This window comes from Fomitopsis serialis (assembly GCF_022376445.1).
Source record: "Fomitopsis serialis strain Sig1Antser10 chromosome Unknown B0H18scaffold_12, whole genome shotgun sequence".
NCBI lineage: Eukaryota > Fungi > Basidiomycota > Agaricomycetes > Polyporales > Fomitopsidaceae > Fomitopsis > Fomitopsis serialis.
In genome coordinates, this window is record NW_025954972.1 from 540,494 (window position 1) to 561,653 (window position 21,160).

The 21,160-nt window shown below is 56.2% G+C and overlaps 9 protein-coding genes across 9 annotated transcripts; 5 read left to right on the forward strand and 4 right to left on the reverse strand.

Moving 5' to 3' along the window:
• Positions 1-735: 735 nt before the first annotated feature.
• Positions 736-2,375, reverse strand: B0H18DRAFT_871745 (uncharacterized protein; the record flags this gene model as incomplete). Its single annotated transcript, XM_048040175.1, has 6 exons — positions 736-1,221; positions 1,274-1,460; positions 1,522-1,834; positions 1,895-2,111; positions 2,165-2,243; positions 2,299-2,375. 6 exons carry the CDS (start codon positions 2,373-2,375, stop codon positions 736-738), a joined length of 1,359 nt encoding a protein of 452 aa, XP_047897023.1.
• A 240-nt stretch (positions 2,376-2,615) lies between these two features.
• B0H18DRAFT_988962 (P-loop containing nucleoside triphosphate hydrolase protein) lies at positions 2,616-5,019 on the forward strand. The gene is made up of 6 exons (XM_048044936.1): positions 2,616-2,895; positions 2,953-3,122; positions 3,176-3,676; positions 3,729-3,892; positions 3,944-4,500; positions 4,566-5,019. The coding sequence occupies exons 1-6, from the start codon at positions 2,653-2,655 to the stop codon at positions 4,872-4,874; spliced, it is 1,944 nt and encodes a 647-aa protein (XP_047897024.1). The 5' UTR covers positions 2,616-2,652; the 3' UTR covers positions 4,875-5,019.
• A 222-nt stretch (positions 5,020-5,241) lies between these two features.
• On the reverse strand, positions 5,242-7,994 carry B0H18DRAFT_871723 (kinase-like domain-containing protein; the record flags this gene model as incomplete). Its single annotated transcript, XM_048040174.1, has 10 exons — positions 5,242-5,422; positions 5,582-6,614; positions 6,671-6,771; positions 6,820-6,881; positions 6,937-7,303; positions 7,365-7,624; positions 7,645-7,646; positions 7,672-7,759; positions 7,815-7,900; positions 7,952-7,994. The coding sequence occupies 10 exons, from the start codon at positions 7,992-7,994 to the stop codon at positions 5,242-5,244; spliced, it is 2,223 nt and encodes a 740-aa protein (XP_047897025.1).
• A 271-nt stretch (positions 7,995-8,265) lies between these two features.
• On the forward strand, positions 8,266-9,586 carry B0H18DRAFT_72309 (alpha/beta-hydrolase). The gene is made up of 3 exons (XM_048039221.1): positions 8,266-8,386; positions 8,442-8,812; positions 8,876-9,586. The coding sequence occupies exons 2-3, from the start codon at positions 8,587-8,589 to the stop codon at positions 9,433-9,435; spliced, it is 786 nt and encodes a 261-aa protein (XP_047897026.1). The 5' UTR covers positions 8,266-8,386; positions 8,442-8,586; the 3' UTR covers positions 9,436-9,586.
• Positions 9,587-10,981: 1,395 nt separating this feature from the next.
• Positions 10,982-12,378, forward strand: B0H18DRAFT_1102602 (uncharacterized protein). The gene is made up of 5 exons (XM_048032555.1): positions 10,982-11,178; positions 11,239-11,300; positions 11,361-11,729; positions 11,787-12,301; positions 12,359-12,378. The coding sequence occupies exons 3-4, from the start codon at positions 11,372-11,374 to the stop codon at positions 12,278-12,280; spliced, it is 852 nt and encodes a 283-aa protein (XP_047897027.1). The 5' UTR covers positions 10,982-11,178; positions 11,239-11,300; positions 11,361-11,371; the 3' UTR covers positions 12,281-12,301; positions 12,359-12,378.
• A 99-nt stretch (positions 12,379-12,477) lies between these two features.
• Positions 12,478-13,978, reverse strand: B0H18DRAFT_988979 (GroES-like protein). Its single transcript, XM_048044937.1, has 6 exons — positions 13,751-13,978; positions 13,461-13,675; positions 13,283-13,408; positions 13,174-13,231; positions 12,822-13,117; positions 12,478-12,764 (listed from the first exon to the last, which is right to left on the reverse strand). Exons 1-6 carry the CDS (start codon positions 13,894-13,896, stop codon positions 12,574-12,576), a joined length of 1,032 nt encoding a protein of 343 aa, XP_047897028.1. The 5' UTR covers positions 13,897-13,978; the 3' UTR covers positions 12,478-12,573.
• Positions 13,979-16,086: 2,108 nt separating this feature from the next.
• B0H18DRAFT_988990 (uncharacterized protein) lies at positions 16,087-18,692 on the forward strand. The gene is made up of 6 exons (XM_048044938.1): positions 16,087-16,310; positions 16,363-16,391; positions 16,449-16,669; positions 16,747-16,860; positions 16,910-18,322; positions 18,411-18,692. The coding sequence occupies exons 1-6, from the start codon at positions 16,308-16,310 to the stop codon at positions 18,449-18,451; spliced, it is 1,821 nt and encodes a 606-aa protein (XP_047897029.1). The 5' UTR covers positions 16,087-16,307; the 3' UTR covers positions 18,452-18,692.
• Positions 18,686-20,032, reverse strand: B0H18DRAFT_1093281 (GroES-like protein; the record flags this gene model as incomplete). Its single annotated transcript, XM_048032341.1, has 4 exons — positions 18,686-19,149; positions 19,215-19,550; positions 19,607-19,929; positions 20,002-20,032. The coding sequence occupies 4 exons, from the start codon at positions 20,030-20,032 to the stop codon at positions 18,763-18,765; spliced, it is 1,077 nt and encodes a 358-aa protein (XP_047897030.1). The 3' UTR covers positions 18,686-18,762.
• On the forward strand, positions 20,011-20,683 carry B0H18DRAFT_988994 (uncharacterized protein). The gene is given in 2 exon segments (XM_048044939.1): positions 20,011-20,627; positions 20,638-20,683. The coding sequence occupies 1 exon segment, from the start codon at positions 20,054-20,056 to the stop codon at positions 20,246-20,248; it is 195 nt and encodes a 64-aa protein (XP_047897031.1). The 5' UTR covers positions 20,011-20,053; the 3' UTR covers positions 20,249-20,627; positions 20,638-20,683.
• Positions 20,684-21,160: the final 477 nt, after the last annotated feature.

Sequence of the window (21,160 nt, forward strand, 5' to 3'; positions counted from 1 at the left end):
TATGTTGACAAGACTCGTTCGTGCCACCGAGTGGCTATGGATACGTTCAGGATCTGCACCCGGCGGGCATGTACTCAATGGTACCGGTGAAGTTGTATGAACTCTGCGCATGCGCATGCGCAGCGAGTCGACCGCTTCGCAGTAAGCTGCTTATGATCTGCCTCCGAGACTCATTTACCCACATCAGATGCCCACCAAGTTACCAGCGGATAGACGAAGGCCAGAGGGCTCAGGTGGTACCGTGTAAGGCCTGATCGATGATCCCTACATCCGGATGCTATGTCCACTTGATGTCCACCGAAACCATGTCTGATATGAAGTCCGAACAACGGACCACGTACGGTATGCGAGAGTATGTGCAGAGGCCTGATTTCATCCACGCTACGAACCGAAACTCGGCGCGAGTTTGTCCGGAAGGCCCAATGCTGGGATTTGAGGACCACTGGCAGGCATCTCCGCCTATAACCCGGGGGGGGGTCCTGGTTCATGCCCAACTTACACCGTTGGCCGTTTACTACAAACCATCGGTGAAGCCAGTGCTGCTGTACATGCATTCCATATGGACACGGCGGCTGCGGGAATAGCAGCAGATCATGCCAAAGCGCCGCAAGACGACTCAAACGGCCGCACATGCCCGTTCTACCTTCGCCGGTCGTGATCGACGCTTCCCTTCCGCCCCCTGTCGTATTGAGGTTTAGGCTTACCATCGCGTGAACTCCCGAAAGTTGAGCGCTTTCAACTCAATTCGACTATCCGTGTGGTCTGGTCCGCCGAAGCACCCGCCGCGGACTCCTGAAGCCTCTCTGCCGTCTGAGCAGTACCGCCGCCGACGTCCGCGCTCTCCCTCGCCATGGCTTCCGCGCGCCCAGTGACCTCTCCTGCAAGTGTATGCAGCAGCAAGGGGGGCACGCCCAGCACGTACGCGGAGTAGAAGGTCAGCTTGTGCGTGACGTGGTTGTGCTTATGTTTTGACGTCGGCTTTGGGTCGGCGCCGAAGAGTGCGGAGAGGTCAGAGAGGGCGAAGAACGTCCGTGCGCTTGGGTGGGACGCTAGGTCGGCTGAAGGAACGGGAGAATGGGTAGCGGGTGGTATTGACGAGGAGTTGGTTGCGGCCGTGCTGTCTGATGGAACGGCCGGGGGAAGCTCGACCACGGCCGAGGGACGCAGTAAGGTGGCGGCGTCTTTCAGGACGAGGTAGTAGAACGTGGGCGACATTGCACCCTGCGTCTGGACATGAATGCTTGAACAGCCAAAGGTGAGAAGATGAACCTACCGGGCGGAAACGAGACAAGAGGTCCGTTACCGTCGCCGAGAGAGTGGAGTGCACGGTCTTCGAGAGACGGTCGGTGAGGAAGGGCACGAGCTCCGCGATGATGCGGCGCGCTTCGTCCCGTTCTGACGGGTCGAGGGATGTCAGAGGTGAGGTGGCGAGGTAGCGCGTGACGTATGTGTATGCGACCCTGTAGCAATATCACCGATGAATTAATAGATGCGCGTGCAGAAGTAAATATGCGTACGTACATGATGGCACACAGATTATACAGCAGCAGGGGAAACTTACCTGGGGTGTGCGAGGCTCCGGCCATATTCGCAGGGACCTGCATCATGGCAGGCTTCTTGCCGTACCTCTTCTGTGCGCGAAACGATGCACTTGATTGACCCGCACTGGCGTCATCGGGAGCTTCCCACCATGGCTCGATGCGCACTTTCTCGAGTTCTTCACTGGAGAGGAGCTGCTGCGCTAGCTCACTGTCTGGGTTGCGAAGTGCTTTGGTAAATCTCTCGCGCTCCTCGGGTGTGAGTGCTGTCCAGAGGTCGTCGTATGAAGCCGCCTCTGTGAATGCGCCTCGATATGGGTCGGCCAGTCCGGTGAAAGTGACAGCAATGTACGCACCTAGGTCCAGGCCTTTAAGTCTACTCTCTAGATCTGCATCGTCTGCGTCGGATTCGTCAGACTCGAGGCCGAGTATGTCGTCATTCATAGTGTCTTCTTCAAAATGTTTCAGTAGCTCCAGGGTTTTCTGTCTTTGCTGAGCAGACTTGGATGCATCGCCGCGTACGTCGGATTCAATTTCTTTGCGATAGAAATTCTCGGAGCATTCCGCATGTGACTAAATGGTTCGACGAGTCTGCATGGTGTAACGAAGACGAAATCGTTGCTCACCTCGGAACGGAAACATGTCAGAGAGCAGTAAGGGATGTTGCACCGCGAACATGTGTATCTCGAGAACTGTCGCCGACAGCTGTCAGCAATGAGAAATGCGGCTCTGGAATGCCTGGTACGCAATGAAGGCTTACATGGCGCAGGGCAGCGAACTTGCACTTTCTGCAGCTGGTTGCGTTTTGATGTCTGCAGGTTCCGGGGCGGTCTCCATAGTAAGAACGGTAGGTGGATTGGAACGCTGATTATTCGTTGCGATACTCAAAGCTCAGAACGGAGACGACCAGTAAGTACTTGGGCAGGTGAGGAGGCCCGGGAGGAGGAGGGTCAATGCGGGGTAAGCGCCGATGCTCGATCACTGTGACTTCCGACGCACATTGTCACACGAACGTGACGAAAATTCCGGACCAGCGATCGACAGTCAAGCTGCTCTGCAGGCTGCAGTCAACGCCCGACGCTCGCTGCTCGCTGCCCAACAGGTCCTCCTCACTATGCCTCCCGATGCACGCCTGACAGACCGCAAGACCTCCTTCGCCTCCTTCTCACATATCCTCGATGCCCGCATCCTGCGCGCCCTCGCCGACATGGGCTTTGCCCGCCCGACCCTCGTCCAATCCAAAGCAATCCCTCTCGCTCTCGAGAACAGAGACATCCTCGCGCGCGCACGGACTGGGAGTGGGAAGACGGCTGCATACTGCATTCCCGTTACACAGAAGGTGTTAAATGCTAAAGCTGTGGGTATGCATCTGACTTACGGTGTGCATCGTCCCGAAGACTGACTCCCGACGTAGGGCATACCTGCTGAGGCCAGCTCGAGACAGGCAACTCGAGCACTGATTCTTGTTCCTACTCGCGAGCTCTCAGAGCAAGTATACACGCATCTCAATGCCTTGCTCGCGTACTGCGAGAAGGAAGTGACGGTGGCTAATGCGTCCACGGCGAGCTCTACACAGCTACAAAAGTATGTCTGCCTGTCTGTTCTTCTCGGCCGTTCTCAACCTTGTCTTCGTATAGATCCCTCCTCTCCGATCATCCCGACATCGTGATTGCGACACCCTCCCGCGCACTCGCCCTCGTCCAATCAAAAACACTATCACTGACATCCCTCGACACCCTCGTGATCGACGAGGCAGATCTCATCCTCTCATATGGGCACGACACAGACATCCGCGCGCTGCTCTCCGGCGGGCACCTCCCGCGCGTGTTCCAGTCCTTCCTGATGAGCGCGACCATGACCGAGGACGTCGAAGCGCTCAAGGGCCTCGCGCTCCGCAGCCCAGCCATCCTGAAGCTCGAAGAGGATGAGGAGGAACATAATCTAGCCCAGTTCAGCGTGCGCTGCAGCGAGGTCGACAAGTTCCTCCTGACGTACGTCGTCCTGAAGCTCAAGCTCGTGAAGGGCAAGTGTCTCATCTTCGTCAACGACGTCGAGCGCTGCTACCGCGTGAAGCTGTTCTTGGAGCAGTTTGGTATCAAGAGTTGTGTGCTCAACTCGGAGCTGCCGCTCAATTCCAGGTTGGCTGTTCGCTGTGAAGTAGTGCTCAGGATGCCTGACGTTCTATCCTAGATATCACGTCGTGCAGGAGTTCAACAAGGGCGTGTATGATTACATCATCGCATCCGACGAGAGTGCGAGGCAGTCAGAACAGGACTCGGATGACGAGGAAGAGCCGACGGGCGACGGTGAGGATGTAGTCGAGGAGGGCGGAGATGCAGCTGAAGACGATGAGTGTAAGCGACATCCGTTCCCCCCGCGTAGGACGAGCGTCTCACGATTCACAGTCACCACCACCCAACGCGAACAACCGACCGCATCCACCTCGTCCTCCAAGCCCACCCAAAAGCGCAAGCGCTCGCCGTCTCCCTCCGCAAGCAAAGACGACGCCAGCAAGTCGAGCAAGCGGAAGCAGAAGGGCAAGCACGCGCGCGACGCGGAGTACGGCGTCGCGCGGGGCGTAGACTTCATCGACGTCGCGTGCGTGCTCAACTTCGACCTCCCGCGGTCCGCGCGCGCATACACGCACCGCGTCGGGCGCACGGCGCGCGCGGGCCGGACGGGTATCGCGCTCTCATACGTCGTCCCCCGCGAGCAGGTCGGGAAGAGCAAGGTCGTGGGGAACGTACCCGGCACGGAGCGCGACGAGGAGGTGTGGGCGCGCATTGAAAGGCGGGAGAAGGAGAAGGGGAGGGAAATGAAGGAGTACAAATTTGATATGAAGCAGGTGGAGGCGTTCCGGTATAGGATGGAGGACGCGCTGAGGGCGGTCACGAGGGCGGCGGTGAGGGAGGCGAGGATCAAGGAGCTGAAGTCGGAGATCTTGAACTCGGACAAGCTGAAGGTGGGTGGGAGCGTGCCCTCGAGGGATTGTGACATCTGAACGAACTTACAATTTCATCTTGATAGGCCCACTTCGAGGACAACCCACTCGATCTGGAGTACCTCAGGCACGACAAGCCGCTCCACCCTACACGCGTGCAGCCGCACATGAAGCACGTACCAAAATACCTGTTGCCTCGCATCGCGCCTGTGCCCGGCGCCGAAGCTGCTGAGGGATCGACAACCGGGGAAGGCGGCGAGGGATTCGTGCCCTTCAACAAAAATGGCGCACGAGGAAGGGGCAGAGGCAGGGGACGGGGCGGTAGAGGCGGCAGGGGAGGTTCCGCAGGAAGGGGACGGAAAAAAGCCGACCCGTTGAAGAAGTTCGGGCGATAGAGCTGGTTTGGAGTCGTCCATGTCTACCCCTGGTCTATCCTGTAGTCATACATAGTTGGCTTCGTGATGTCCCATCCGGCTCTTATTAATTCAGAGTCCGTACGAACAGCAACAGAGGTTCGACGGACTATGTATGTCCCTCCCATTCGGCAGAGGTTGGGAATACAACCGCTTGGATGCAAATTTGTCGAAAGGATTCAGAGACATCGCAGCTTAAAAGACACTAGTGGTTCATACACCATACCCAGAGAGGATGCAATAATACATACAGTGGTTACCAGGACAAGACCGGCACGAAGTACAGGTAGATGCTACGGCTATATGTAATACTGTCCGAATAAGTTACGAGGAACATCGCAGCAGCGCTCTAACGTTTCGCTCTACTCGATACTTGACCCAAACGGTGTTCGATACCTGCGATATCTCGCATGAGGAGGGTAAATCGACGATCGAAGTCGTCTAACATGTCGTACGACAGGCTCGTACTCGCTGCGTAGCTTGTTGCGTTGCTCGCGTGAGCGGCTGTGTCGGTCCTGGGCGGCTTGTCTCTACGCGCCATGCCTTGGGCATCGGAGACCACCTTCACGACTTCGTCTTTTCGCATATTTGTGCGGTGGGGAGCTTCAGATGTCGCTGTGGGTGGTGGTGGTGGTGGCCGCGGAGGAGGTACAGGTAGAGACAGAGGAGGAGGAGGGAACGAGGGCGACAGTGGTGACAAGGCTGGTTTTGAATCCTCGTGGCTCCGCGACCCGCCAACCCGGAGCAGCGGCAGATAAAAGCTCGTCGCTGTCGGCGTCTGGCTCCGCTTCGACAACATCGACAGGGCCGAGCCAGGGCGCGGACTCGGGCTGGGGCTTGGCGGGATATCCGAGTCGACGTCGGAGAGGCTCACGTCGGGGATGAGCAGCTCTTGCGAGGCTATCGACGCCGAGCCGGACCCCGAGCGCGATAGAAGCGACGTGCCGAACGTGTCGTCCGCCGTCGACTGAGACTGCGACGGGCCTGCATCGGGCTTGTACGACACCGCACCCGCGGCACCCACAACCGCGACGGACGTGTCGAAGCGGAGCTCCTTCAGCGCAGACCCGCCGGCCGCGCTCGCAGTGCGCGAACGTGGGAGCGAGCCGACCACGCGGGGCTTACGCCCACTTTCGAGGACCTTTTTGCGTGCACTCTGCCCGACGCAGTCGACCAGCTGCTTGAGCGCCTCGCGGTCGGAGACGGTGCGCCGAGGTGCGGTGCGACGGATGGTGCTTGCACGGGGGAGGGTGCCGAAGGGCGTGAGCATGCTCGGTCTAATTGGTGTGGCGAAGGGATAGTGGTTACTGGCCATGGGCGTGCTCTGTACTGCGCTGGGAGGGCCGAACGGTGTGGGAGGTACTCCGAGACGGTGCAGAGGACGCGGGGTGTTAACATCTGCGCTGGCTGGTTCCGATGGCGAGAACCCCTGTGCTGGCACGTCGAAAACATCCTTTGGGGGACCCCAGGAGAACCCAATGAAGGTGGTGGAAAATTGGTCGCGCAAGATAGAACGGCTCGGGGTCTGCGCATGAGATGGCGTTGAACTTGGATGTAGGGAAACACCTGCATTAGACAGCGGAGAGGACTGGAAGAGGGCGGAGAAAGCGAAATGTCGTGATTGGGATGGGTCCTGCGGTGAGCTCATGTTTGTCACTTCTACAGGTGCTACTGGGGTGGTGTAAGTGAACTGAGGAGTGTGGAGGTCATCCGGCTGAGTCTCTTGTCAACAGACATAATGTCAGCCACAATGCAAATGCTGAAAAATAGCTACGAACTTTCATGGAGGTGCAGCCAATCGACTCCTGCAAAGAATGGGTGCTGCTGAATCTCGTCTATGGCCGCCCGGCCCAGACGCAATTCCGCATCTGTCAGTAATCTAGAGACACGTCAGCTCCGCGCAAAAACGAAGAACTTCCATACGCACCTTCGCACGAAATCTTGAAAATCAAGTGTTATCACAGACGAGGATGGAAAGCGTAGACTTCTCTACTCCTGTGCTGTCAGCGTACAACCTACGCAGAAAACCGGACAAGCTACCCACATGATGGTCAGTAATCTTCATGTACGTCTTGCGTATATCCTTAGCAAAGAACGGCGCGACACCATATGCCATTTCGTACAGCATCGCCCCCATGCTCCACCAGTCCGTCTCCCTACCATATCCTTCGCCGTAGCTATTGAGCGACGTCTGGGCATCGGACATCTCGAGAGCTACGAGGACTTCCTCGTGCACTTGTAGAATCTCTGGCGAGATGTAGTCACAAGTACCCACGGGGACCAAGCAGTTGTGCTTCGCGACGCGCTGACTGCCGTCCGATTGAGTGGCAAGGAGTGGTGCAGCAGAGCCGAAATCGATCAATAGGAGATGTGCAGTAGGCTTGAGCACAAAGTTGTGGGGTTTGATATCTCTGGAATCCGTGATGAGATGGTCTGGTTGTGCAGAAAGCGAGAGATCTTGCGTATCCTTACCGATGTACGAACCCCTGCGAGTGGCACCAATGTATAGCACTGACTATCTGGGGAGCCCACCAGCGCAGATCCGGTTCCGATATCTTACCGTCGTACGGACTAGACTCGAGCACGTCCCAGAGCGTCCCGCCCTCCGCATAATCCATGACGAGGTTCAGATGCGTGGGGGTTTGAAATGCGCACAAGAGATACGGTGCCCACTCGGTCCTCGTTTTGCGTGCTTGCAGAAGAATGTCTCGCTCAAATTGCGGGGAGCATTGCTACAAAAGGTGTCAACTACGGCTAGCGAGGTTAATCGGGAGCTGACATGCATCGTGTGTTTTGAGGGCGAACCGTTTCTCTGTTGACTTGCGTACATAGACTCGGCCATCCAGCCGGCAAGTCACAACGTCAATCTCATAGCGGCAAAACTAAGCAAGTAGCAGAGGAATTGCGAAGCAGACGACTCACAACACCGTACTGGCCGTACTCCAGTGTGCCCACAACGTCTAGGTCCTTGTCCGTGAAGCGTAAAACATCAACTTGAGTGGTTTTCGCTACAAATTCCCGTCAGATAGCGTGTTCAGTTTGAAGCTAAGTGAACATACACGTCTTTCCGATTACGCTCTGGCCATGGAGGATACGGTCCATGGCGAGTGCTTCGGCGTCCTCGTCGCCATCGCCGTTCAACAGTTCCGCCAGCCGAGATTTCCGCTTCTGCCATGATGAAGACATAGACCCTCATTGAGACAAGGCAGAAAGCGCGCAGACGGGTCGCCGTATCGTACAAAGTCGCTGTGAGCAACAGATTGCCTTCGACCTGTCACCCGGAGTCGAGACGAGTTGTTGAATTCAACCACGTGATCGCGAGTGGCTTGCCGCTCAAGAGGTTGCTCCGATTTCCACGGGTTTCGCGGTCGCTACCGGACTCTTGCGGAGAGTACGACTACATATGTACTGCTGCAGTACTGCTCGGTCTTCGTAGTCCTCGGTATCAGCAACAATACTTACCGGTCCTTCTCATTTTCATGGGAACGTTCGTGGTATGTTCCGCATCCTCCCTGGGACTGTTGACGTAGAGGTTCTGACTACGCGCAGGCCGACTCGGGCTCGGATTCGCGGCATGCATACTTGCGTCCACACTCGGCATGCGACCGTCGGTGCGCCAGCTATGTAAAGAGGTCGACATTCTCTTCGGTTTCTCCATCCCAAGTAGCCTCCCTCAGCTCGAATCGCGTCTGTCATGGCTTGTGCCGAATGTACCAGCGGTAGCATCCACTCCGGGACGCCGGTCGGGAAGGAGATCACGCTCGGCGGCCTCCAGAGCTATGTGACGGGCAACGAGAACTCGAAGCGAATCATCGTCTTCGGCACCGACGTCTTTGGATGGCGTCTGCCCAACGCACGTATTCTCGCGGACGAGTATGCAGCGAAGGATTTCTGGGTGGTGGTTCCGGACCTCTTCGGTGGTGAGCGGTAACCCGTAGCACAAACTTGCAGCCACCATTGGGCTCATACGTCACGAAACATAGGTTATGAACTGCCCCGATGGACGCTGACCGCCACTGAGGACACCGACAAACCTACGCTCAAGCAGAGGCTCCTGCGGCCCCTCCTGCTCTTCCTCTTTATTCCCTTCCTCTTCCGCAACACCAAAGCCTCTCAGACCAACAAGATCAACGGTCTTCTCTCGCACCTCCGCGCGACGCACCCCGAAGCCAAGATCGGGATGACAGGCTTCTGTTGGGGTGGCCGCTTTGCGATTACGATGAACCACCTCTTCGACGCGACCGTCGCGGCGCATCCATCGCGCGTCAAGCTCCCTGACGAGCTGCAGGAGGTGACAAAGCCCATCAGCTTTGCCGTCGCGGGGATGGACAGGCAGTTTGACGCAAAGCGCGCGGATGAGACGGAGGCGCTGCTGCGCAGCAGGGGCTTCAGCGACTTCGAGGTAGTCGTTTACAAGGGCGCGCATCATGGGTGGACTGTGCGCACGGATATGGCGAATCCGGAGAAGAAGGCGCAGAGGGACCAGGCGAGGGACCAGGTGTTGAATTGGTTCGAGAAGCATCTGACGGTGGAAGCGACGTGAACTACTGTTCCGTAAGCAACTATAGTGCTCATTCATGACCAGTCATTCTCTCTTCTGGCTCGTGTTTCGTATGTTATCGATTGTTGTACGTTTCATCCTTATTCTCCTGTCCTTCGAATCGCTACTTTGATACCAACGTTTGTACTGATCGTGCGCACACTTCGTCTGTGACTGAAGGCTCAACTATGTCCACAATGAATGAAGTTTGGTGCGCAGTTTCGTACACGAAATCTATGCTCCACTAAAAGGCTCTTGTAGAAAACGTGCTGTAGAAAATGTGCTTGCCGCATTCATGAACATCGCAGTATGTCCAGCTCTGTGCCTACACATCCTATTCCTGTAGCATTCCTTCTATCAACGCACGGCCTCCATCATCCCAGTCATCCCAGCAATGGCCCAGGAAGATAGTAAACCTGCTGTACCCTTCGATCTGCCCATCCTTGTCCTTCTTCACCTCTGCCTTCTTCATGATCGTCTCTGGCAAGTCGGGGCTGAGGACATACATCCAGCGCAATACTCCTTCCTCCCTGAACCCCATCCGCCTCGCAAGCCCTACTGACTTGACGTTGTTCGGATGCGCGCACCATTGGACACGGCGGAAGCCGAGCCCGGGCAAGGGCGCATCAGGCTTCTCCAAGCAGTAGCGGAGCAGAAGCGCGATCGACGTCCGAGCGACGTGCGTGCCCTGGAACTTCGGGAAGATGAGGACGAAGCCGAGCTCGGTGCTGAGGTTGGCGGAGGAAGTGTTGTAGAGCGACATGACCCCGCGAATTCACCGTCTTCACCGTCCTGCGTCGCGTCGCGCGTCTTCCGTGTGCGGTCGAACACGGCGAACATGCACCATTCGGGGTTCGCGCGGAACCGCTCGAAGAAGGGAATGAGGTCCGTGTATCCCTTTGGGCAGAAGGTATAGAACTGGAACAGCTCTGGGGCTTTCGGCTCGACAATCTCCCAGTACGTCTTCAGATGGAGGGAAGGGACGAACGGCGCGAGGCGAACCGTAGAGCACGAAAGAGTGTCGAGGTGGATGGGGAATGCGAAGTTGACATCGAAAGGCTCTGTCGAGGACAAGGCGGCCTCGATGTCAAGAATAGGGGGTGGTGCGGGCGGCGTGTAGTTGTTCACGAATGTCTTCGACATATTTCGGTACGGGCTGCGCCTGTGAGTGGATGATCGCTAGGATCGACGGTTCAAACCTAGCGGTGCCCTGGATATTGATAACTGGACAGCAGGACGTCTCGCAGTGAGTCGAGAGCGACGCTAAGGTACAGTCAACTGTGCAAATCGGCACCACGCTCGGCCGCATACATATTGACTGACTCGAATCTGACCGCCATGGTTTAGAGTCTGTCCCGTTACGCTGGTCCGTCCTCAGCAGGACGGCGCAGCGCACTTGCTTTTTCTCCGTTCCCGTTTCCGCCGGAGCGCCGCAACGGCATCCCGGTCAGATTCTCAAACATCGCTTGGTATACTCTCGAGCTCAATCGAACGCCTTACTTATAGTTGGACTGTCGTGGGTAGCGACGCAGCGGCAATGCGCCCAACTTGAGTCCGAGAGCTCGACTCATCCGTTCTGAATTGTCTATTCAAGATCATGTATGTATGTACCTGGCAGGTGGTGTCTGTCGGCTTCAGATCGCATCAGATCGATGTCACTGGCAGTGGCAAGAAAGGACTCTACCGTGACCATCTACTAACCTGACGTTGTCTCAACGTATCGGTTCTTGGGCTCCATCCTGCAAGGTATGTTCGATATTTCGAGCTTGTAGCGTACCGCCGCAGCTTGAATTCCCACAAACTCAGAACAATCACATCGTCGCGCTCCCTGGTTCATATACCCCTTAAATTGCTTGGGTCCTATACTGGTGGGTTGCCATAGTCCTCGACAATGCACAACATGAACTCATCTTCATGTCATGATGTAGAATTTGTATCGATGGCCCGATCTGTCATGGTCAATATACCGCTCGAAATTCATCAGGAGATCGTTCATGATCTATCGGGGAGCATGAAGACACTAAAGGCGTGCAGTCTAGTCTGTCGCGCATGGCTCCCGTCGACCCGAAATCACCTCTCACTGTCCTACATGAAACGGCGAAGCTTCGACTTCATCGAATTACCTCAACTAGGGCTATCCGATGCTCACGCAACCCTTCTCGAAGACCACATATTTCGTGACGGTGACGAGTGGGACTCCCGCGAACGCGATGAACCGCCTCTCTTGTCTGCCGTTTTGCAGAAACCCGGTTCCGCTCTCAAGGAGCTTCGCTTGGGCTCTCACTATGAGCAGATCTGTGCGTGTTTCTCTCCATGAGCTTGCAGAGATGTAGACATAACATCAATTTCGCCAGTCTTGGAATCCATCGACATATCGCAGAACGCCATGATACAGACGCTCGGCCTCAATGCAACCAGAACTACGGATGCTAACGCTGTCTCGGATGAGACTGCGGTAGACTTCGTCCCTCAATTCCTAAGTAGTATCCAGTCTCAGGACATGCGCCAAGTGCATCTTCGATACGGCATCTTTGACTGGTACACAATGGAAGGCTGGTGGTTCCTGGACTGGGAAGAGGTCGACACGGCGCTCGTGTCTCTTCGGAAGCGGTGCCCCCTCATGTCGGTCAGTTTTCACTTCACGTTCGTTCCCGCTGCAGGATACTACAATGTATCCGAGGACGAGTTGTCGAGTCTGCCCGAAATTTCTGACGAGGTAGTGAGCCGGCTGCGGTCCGAGCTCCTCGTCCGATCTATCGCTGCAGAATTACCTGTTCACGTAGCATGCCGGTTGGTCCAGGCGGACGACGTCAAAGCAGATGGTGAAGCACAGGGCATGTGGCTGTAGTCCGTAAATCTGGACGCGAAGGTTAGCTTTCGTTCGTCACCTACACATGACGGGGCATTATTCTGAAACGATAGCCAGAAAATAGATACTCGCGCTACCCCTGAAGGATTCTGCGGCCTTCCCGCTGTATTTCACTCATTGGTGGCATTCCTAGCAGCCGCGGCGTAAGCTGATCCATTTATTGAATTGTGCTGTGACCGCCATAGGACTTTGTTTCATTGCTATGCATTCTCTGAGTAGCCCTGGTATACAGCTTCGAGGCATTCTATGTAAGATGGCGATGTACGCCCAGACTACGGCATGATCACGGCACGGAACCGCGCCGAGGAAAGGGACTCGAGGGCATCATGGGCCTGTTCGAGCGAGAATTTGTTGACCATGACTCTGACACCATTTGCCTTGGCGAATTTGCAACAATCCTCACTGTCCGCAGCGCTGCCAGCCGGCCACCCGCGAACAGAGGCCCGTTTGTGCAGAAGAGAGACTTCAAAGTGCTTATGTTAGCACCTGAACAATTCAAGGTACTCGACCATGAACTTACTCAGTGGAAGGTTCGTGCCGCCTGGCACGGCAGCCAGAATGAGGATCTCTCCGTTCACAGCTAGACCTTCCACGAGCCTGAGGCCGGTCATGATATCACTGTTCGGTGCCGTGCAAATGATCAAGGCAGCCCCGCCCAATTTCTGTAGCTCTGCACCCTGGTCGACCTTGGAGCCGTCCAGATAGAATTCGGCGCCAAGCTGCATAGACAGCTCGGCCTTGGATGGAGACGAAGACAGTGCGACTGTGCGGTAACCCATTGCCTTGGAAACTTGGAGAGCTATGTGGCCGAGGCCTCTATTCCCAGGCTATTGCGTTAGCAATGAGTTATTAGATGTGATACGAGGCCCTACCCGATGCCCTGAACGGCAACTAACTGAGGAGGCTTGCAGGACATGTTGCGAAGTGAATCTGATAGAAATGTAAGTACCGCATTTCGAGTGACTCGATGATACTACTCACTGAAGGTCGTGACGCCTGCGCACATCAGAGGCGCAGCTTCTGCGGGATCCATACCATCCGGAATCGCAGCGACCGCTTCCCTGCGAAGAGTTATGTACTCTGCGTAGCCTCCATGGCGAGTGACACCTATTACAAGCACGTTAAAGGATGACGACAAACGCAACACAATAAATGTCACCGTTGATGACCCCATTTTCGCATGTGACGAAATCGCCCACCGAGCAACGCTTGCACTCGTGACAATGACCGCCATGCCAGCCTGCGCCAACGCGTTGACCGAGCTTCCATTTCTTCTCCGTGTTAGGGATGGCCACTACGTCTCCGACGATCTCGTGCCCAGGGACAATGGGATAGGTGGTTCCAGGAAAGACGCCGAGCTTTCCGCTCTCATCGCTAACCGAAGAGACGTTGGTGAGGAATCAATCCGAATGCGTTGATAGGCCCATCAGTCAGAACAGATGCACGTACCCAGCACATACACCGCAGGCAATAACCTTCACGACAATCTCGCCCGGTTCAGGGTCGCGCCATTTGAAGGTAATAGGTTTGAGATCGCCGCCTTTCTCCAGGAAAGCGTAGGCCTTGTATGTCTCTGGATGATCGTAAGAGGGCATCGAAGGCTTGACTCTGAACGTCGTCGATATCTTTGAGACGATGCAGTGTGTATTGAACCAGGAATCGTACACACCGTTATATACCACGACCGCGAGCAGAGCGCAGACGAGACTTCCCGCGGACGATGTAATGTTCAGTACAGATGTATGGGAAAGGGAGACGGAGGTCAATGTGGGTTTTGATGTGCTTGCGGGAACTACGGGATCTGCTTCAGTGTGCAATCCTATGAGGGGTCGTGCGACGCGGAGGTTGGAAGAGCCAAGAGGTAAGTATGGTACTGTCATATCTTCCCGCCGCGGATGTCTGCACACGCCGTACCGCTTCTGGTTTGCTGCCGCGTACGCGCCGGTGCCGGCGCACATCGCATCGCTGGTACATGTGAATCACATCATGAAGGTTCGCCGAACCTTCCTATACTCGACACTGATGAGTAAGGCGGATATTGACCATGGTCAAAGATCGAAGGTACGAGTCCCAACTGCCTCTGTCGTCAGCCATTCAGCTATACACTCGTCATAATCACGGAGATTTTACACACCCGAGACAGATGTACACTCCATTCGATTAACGGCGTTACAGAAAGACACAGTCTCGGTATGATGCATGAGGCCTGAGGGCGCTCACCGTGACTGGGATGGAAACGATCGTGTCTAACGACATAAGTTACCCGGGTCAATTCGACTGATTTAAAGCCTGCAACTTGAAGGTGAGAAAGTCACGGTAGACGTCTGTACTTATTGAGCACCATTCGCGCCGGACACCCTCTGAAAAGTCTCATTTCAAATTGAACGGTTGACACCGAGTTACAATGTCAACAGTACCTGCACGGCGCATGATCAGAAATCGTACATCATAGTAGCTTGGAGGCGTTCCCGCACCGACATCGATGACTGGCACCATCCTTGTTTAAGTCAGTACAGTATCACTACTCACCAGACATAGTAGGTCCTCCTCCAGGGACTCGGAGTGACGGAGGGCGACGCGCGGGGAGTGTGACGGAGTTGTGACTGATCATTTGTCCCTCCGACTCAGGTGACCAAGTCGGACGGCGGTCGCGACTCGACCAGCCTGGCAGCGAGAACTCATGCACATGTCTGCTACTTCGCTCCCCAGATATATGTGGACGGTTGCTTCGACCTTGACAATTTTTTTACATTGGAATATCCTCGTCTGATATCGCACAGTGGAGTTCTGTATGTAGCAGGCTACGCATACCTCACTATCGGTGTCCTCTTTCTCTGGATCTGTCCTGCAACGTCTGGCTTCGGTCAACATGTACTGAACACACAAGCTCTGACTTACCGACCGGATATCGACTCGTACCAGTCTCAGGCGAGTCTCCAAAATTCCCTTCGATTGCAAGCGAGATACCAATAGTTCTGACAGTAGGTTCATCTAGTTCCGTAACCGTGGGCGGCAAGTTTTGACACGATAGGCCAGATACGACAGTGGTCTTGCAGCCTTCATCTCTCTTGACACGGCCCACATTGAACAGAAGGAAGCGATGATACGCAGTCTGTGTCTCTGGCTGTCAAGCACCGGACACTCGGCCCTCTCGCCCTGCAATTTAGTGGTAGGCCAAACCCACAACACGGAAGGAGCTGGTGCGCCGGCTGAGTGGACGACGTGAGCTTGGGGTCTTTCTAGGGTCTTTACTTCGAGCGAGGCTCCGAGGCGATGCTATTACACGGTCACGTGGGCGTGTCATTGGCAAGTTGCTCCGTTCCGCATCGTTCTGTCTCCTGTCTCCGCGCGAGAGGGAGGCACGTTCATTACGAAGACGAAGCATTCTTCGCACTGCCTTATTACTTTCCGTGTCCCTGTCGCCCAGGATCAATGGTGCTTTGCCGGGCACGAGGCGAGCCTGAGCACGGAAGACACGGCTACTACCAACCGCGCATTCGCCTCTCCTGCCTACCTATCCACGGTGCGGATCTACTGGGGAACGCGCATCGATGCTATTTGTGCCACGCTCCATGCAGTGTGGATCAGATTGCCTGCGGTATCGGTGGACTGCCACGCACTGGGCCCCTCGTCGTCAAACGCGTTAAATTCGCTACTCGAGCGAGCGCAGCCGCTGCGCGAGGCGCCCGTGCCAGCTGGCCCGAGAGCCGTGTTTGCTGATGTTGTGTGCGGGTGGCGGTGAGTACATATATGAGGAGGGCAGGGTGCGAGTGGATGGAGGAGGTAGGCTTTCCTCTCATCCTTCATGCGGCTGTACACCTATCCGTTGATACTGCCGTCTATCTGCGTTTCGTAAGGCGCGCGGGCGTCACGGGCGCACGAGAGTGCCCGCACTCTCCGTCTGGGACGTTCTAAGCTCTCTCAACTTCAGTACAGCTCGCCGTCACTGCCCTCATTATCCCCAATCTCATCATCCAATTCCGAGTCCACTGTGAACACTAAAAACATGGTGTGTAATTATTTTCCTCAGCTGCTAGTGAACATGCTCACGGCTTTGTAAGGTTTTTGTTGGCGAGAAGAAGTATGCATGGTGCGTATATCGGAGACACCCCGTGCACAAGTCAATCTAACCTTCTCCGCGACTCAGTGAGAGCTGCATCAAAGGTCACCGGTCCTCCACGTGCCAGCACATCGATCGCCCGCTCTACGAGATTAAGAAAAAGGGCCGCCCGGCCACGCAATGCGAGCACTGTAGGGAGCTCCGCAAAACCAAACAAGTCCATGTCAAGTGCATGTGCGCGTCCAAGGATAGCCTGAACGACTCCGTTGTGCATAACCCTGCTTCGGGTCCCTCGACCGTGAGAGAAGGTGACTTTCTGCGACTCATCTGGTGCCAGGCCACGCGAGACTGACTTTCAAGGCCTGTCGTCTTGCGTTTGGGCCAGGTAACTCCAAGATCTCGGCGAGCGCCGCGTTTCCCAGCGGGCTGCCGCCCGAAGTGCTGGGAGCGTCGGTCGCGTTGCACTCCGCAATCTCGGACGGCTCAGACTCCGAGAACAGTACGTGTCGTTGGTGTACCACTTGCCACATGTAACATATGTCTTGCAGGTCATGTTTCCCCTGCCCTGAGTGAATGCGATCACAGCGGAAAATGTGATTGCGCTACTACTCGTGGGCTGCGTCACAAGGGGAAAGCCCCGGTTCGTCCTCGTCGAGGAAGCACTGCGCAGGTCACATCTCCGCATGGCTCCAGGGAGCCACCTATCGCTGGGCCTGCTGGGATTGTTGCTTCTGCTCATGGTCCAGGACACCGCCCGGTATTACCTCGACCGCCCCCACCAGAGCGTGAGGCCTCCCTCCACCCGTCTGCTATTGCCACTTCCCATGTTTCTCGCTCACGACGCCAATCTCATGGCCAGCCGTATAGCCCGTACGAAATGGCATACGAGCAGGCGCGCGGAGGCGACGAATATGACAGCAGGAGAGCGAACACGGTTCTTCCAGACAGCGGCTCTGCCACGTCCCTCCAGGATTTCCAGTCATGGACGAACTCTCTCGCTACGTCCTCCACAAGCGCATTCTTCTCGGCGAACGATTCTCTGTGTGGCTGTGGCCCTACCTGCGCGTGCCCTGGATGCATCGAACACCGCGGTCCAGACGTTCTCCTAGGCGCGCCTTGCACCGATCCGAACACGTGCATCGCCTGCCTCGAGTATGGTATGCTAGGGATGCCGGTTCCAAGCCCGCCAGACGTTCCGGCGTACGAAGCAGCCCAGGCGCAGAACGTGGACGAGTGGCTGCGCCAGATGGCGGACACCGAGCCTCCAATGCAGCCCCAGTCGTCAATACCAGCGCAGCTCTCATCGTCGTTCACTCAGTCGTCCGTACCCCCTTCCCGCACACAAAACAATAGTCGGACGTCACCTCAGCAGGTCCCCTCGCCTTCCGGCGCCGCCGGCCTCCCTGGAAGCCACGAGGCCGATATGCCATACGATCCCGCCCTCCTTCGGACTTACGCGCTTTGGAACGATCTCCGTGATGCGCGGACACGCTCTCGGCCTGCGCAGGGCGAATGGGACGAACAGGACGAGCTCGGTCACACCCAGCAGGTAACAGACGCGGACAGTTACAGCGGCCGATGCCAGTGTCCCGCGGGGATGTGTGCGTGTCCGGTAGAGTGCTGTAGGGGTGGCAGAATCACGTTCGCGCTGAGCGCTGAGCGCAACGCGAGCTGCTGTCGCCCGTCATCGACATCGTCTTCTTCCCCGCCGGCGCTCAGGCAGAACCCCCGACAGACCGTGGGTACAAACGTACAGCAGCCTGAACCGATCACGGAGGCTTGGGCGATGCAAGGCACCAGCGGGACAGCGGGAGAAGGCGGCGTCGTTGACTGGGGCGCACTGGACGTACCCCGGGTCACGCTCAGCCGCGCGTCCTCGCACTGGTCGCAGTCGTCCGCGGGCCATTCGCCCTCGTCGTCGTCGTCCCTTGGGTCTGCGCTTGTGGTGCCGAGTCCTCCGGGTACGTCGGGGAGCGGGCGCTCGTCGTGCTGCTCGAACCGGTAGACTTAGACGTGACTGTATGATATGCTGATATACTATTGGATAAGGTTGGAAAGTGGAACTGGGAAGCAGCATACGAGGAGGTTGACAAATCCGGCGGATCCCGGCCGGAGGGCAGGCTACTTGGACGATGCTGACCATCTATTAGTCAACAAGTAGGAAGTTATGCGTACGGTTGTTTCCTACTTCGGGCTCGATGAACTCGACAACACCGTTGTTCTTGTGAAGTTCTGACTTAATGAATGCCTTCGTTCTGACGCAAAATGAGCATGAAACGCGCTACCGCCAGCTCTTTCGCAAGCGTCTACTTTACAAGCTTTACGTCGCCGAAACATCTTTCGAAAGTACTTCTCTAGTTAAGCACCCCCTCCGTCTATTCCTCCGAAAATGCACTCGAATCTACGTGGGTACAGGAAGAATGTCCTGCGTCAACACGTATCGGTACTTGACGTCGCCCTTCTTCACGGCTTCAAGCGCTGCCTTCACCTGGCTCATCGGCAACTCCTGCACCCAAGGCTTGATCCCCTTCTCCGCGGCCAGCTTCAACATGGCATAGCAGTCAGTCTTCGAGCCGAGGTGCGACCCGCCCATGAAACCGCCGTTCGTCTGCAGGTCGAACGCATGCATGGGCGGCAGCGGGTTGTCGGCGTCGGGGAGGCCGACGTTCACGAACTTGCCGTGCACGCGGAGCATGGAGAGGTAGGTGCGCAATGGCCGGTCGGGGCGGAAGACGTCGATGGTCGAGATGAAGATGTCGAGCTTGCCGGCGTACGGCTTTTGGAAACCCTGTGAGGATACAAGGCGGTGAGTGACTTGAACGCGAGATGCGGAACCTGACGGTGGGTAGTTACCTCGTCGTGCGTGTCGACGATATGGTCTGCGCCCATCTTCCGCGCGTCGTCGGCCTTGCTCGGGCTGTGCGTGAAGACATAGACCTCCGCACCCAATGCCTTCGCGAACATGATGGCGTAGTGCCCGAGACCGCCGATACCCATGACGCCGACCTTCTTCCCTGGGCCAGCTCCGTGTCGGTACAAGGGTGCGAAGACAGTCAGACCGGCACAGAACATCGACGCAGCGTCCTTCAGCTCGATCTCGTCTGGGATCTTGAACACGAACTGCTGGTGTGCGCGAATGCCTGTCGAGTAGCCGCCCTGGGTGTTCACCCCGTCTGGGTATACGTCGTTCTATGAAGCGTCGGAACGTTAACCGGATACTGTCTGCGAGACTATACGGGACTCACGTAGGTGTGCACCGTTCCATCCATGCAGTAGTTCTCGTTGTCTTCCGCGCAGAACGCGCACTTCCCGCAGCTAGCGACTTGTGCGCCGACGCCGACACGGTCGCCCGGCTTAAACTCACTGACCTGGGCACCGACGCGTGTCACGATACCGACGATTTCGTGACCGACAATCAGGGGTAGTTTGATCTTCCCCCATCCCTGCGTGAGCATATGGATATCGGACCCACAGACTCCGCAGTGCGTGATCGCGACCTCGACATCGTCCTCTCGGAATGTCTTGGGAGTGAACGAGACCAAGTCGAGCGTGCTCCATGCGGAGGGATCTGGAGTAGCGCGCGAAAGGCGAACGAGGGTTCAGCGCTTAAACGGACGATGGTGTATGTGGCTTCGCTGACCAGTGAGGGCGTAACCCTTAAATTCTGCCATGGTGAACGAGGAGGGCGGGGGATGTCAGTATCAGAAGCACGAGGGATGCCGACCTCAGTGCGCAGCATGTTGCTCTTATACCGTCGTCGCGAGAGGATCGTGCGGCCGGATAAGTTCGGGGATCGGCCAGCAAGGATGTGGGCGGGCGCATGGATGATAGTGGACCCGATGGTCGATATCCGGCATGGAAGGGCGAAGCCAGCGCGGAATAACTGATTTGGCCACACGCCCAGCATGGTATCTCGCATACTGCTGTCAGTCTGCGAGGATACGTATGTTCAAGTTGCGGACTGCTCTGAACTTCGTCTGGTGAAACATCAACGGTCAAATTGTGCAATGTTATATGGAACAGACCACAAACTGCAGTTGTGCACCACTACCAAACTGGAATGACTAAGTTAGGAGAAGCGCGCTGCGGGAATATTTGGGGCTCGCTGCAACTGATAAAAGTGCAGCCGATGACGGTCATTACTCATGGTCAATGTCGATTACTTGACAGCACAGCCACAACGGACTTTGCGATCGATCGATCGCTGCAAGTGATCCGCGCAAATGCATCCCGACTGGGCCCGCGCCTGTCCTGGACACTCCGTTGTCAGTCCGGTTCAACGTTCAGGGCTTGCAGTAGCATATGCATGACGCGATAAGAACTCCTATTGGTATAAATGAAGATCATGAGCGTACACGCCCACGGGGCACTCATTGCTCCGAGAAAGTACGACACGATGACTGGAAGTGCATGACACAACGGTGTATTTTCCTCCGTCAGTCGCGGGGGAGCCTCTGGGAGCCTGCCTCTGGCCTGCCTCGTGTTGGCTAGAATCTCGGATTGATAACCATGCGTCTGGCGTGTGAAAAGGGATGAACCGTCGAGTAGTAGCCTGGATTCGGCTGCGTCATAAACGGCAACTGGTGTGAATTCAAACGAAAATCAGGATATGTATGAGTGAGCCCGACGTACGAGCATGTTGAAATGCATAACATGCTTTGGTGGTGATGGTGGCTATACAGACTAGACTGTGACCCTATGTTCTTTCGGAACAGAGTCCCAATAGATCCACTTTTTTTCCTATTTGAAGGCAACCCCATCAGCTTCCATACACCGCACCCGGAGGTTCTGAGTAACGG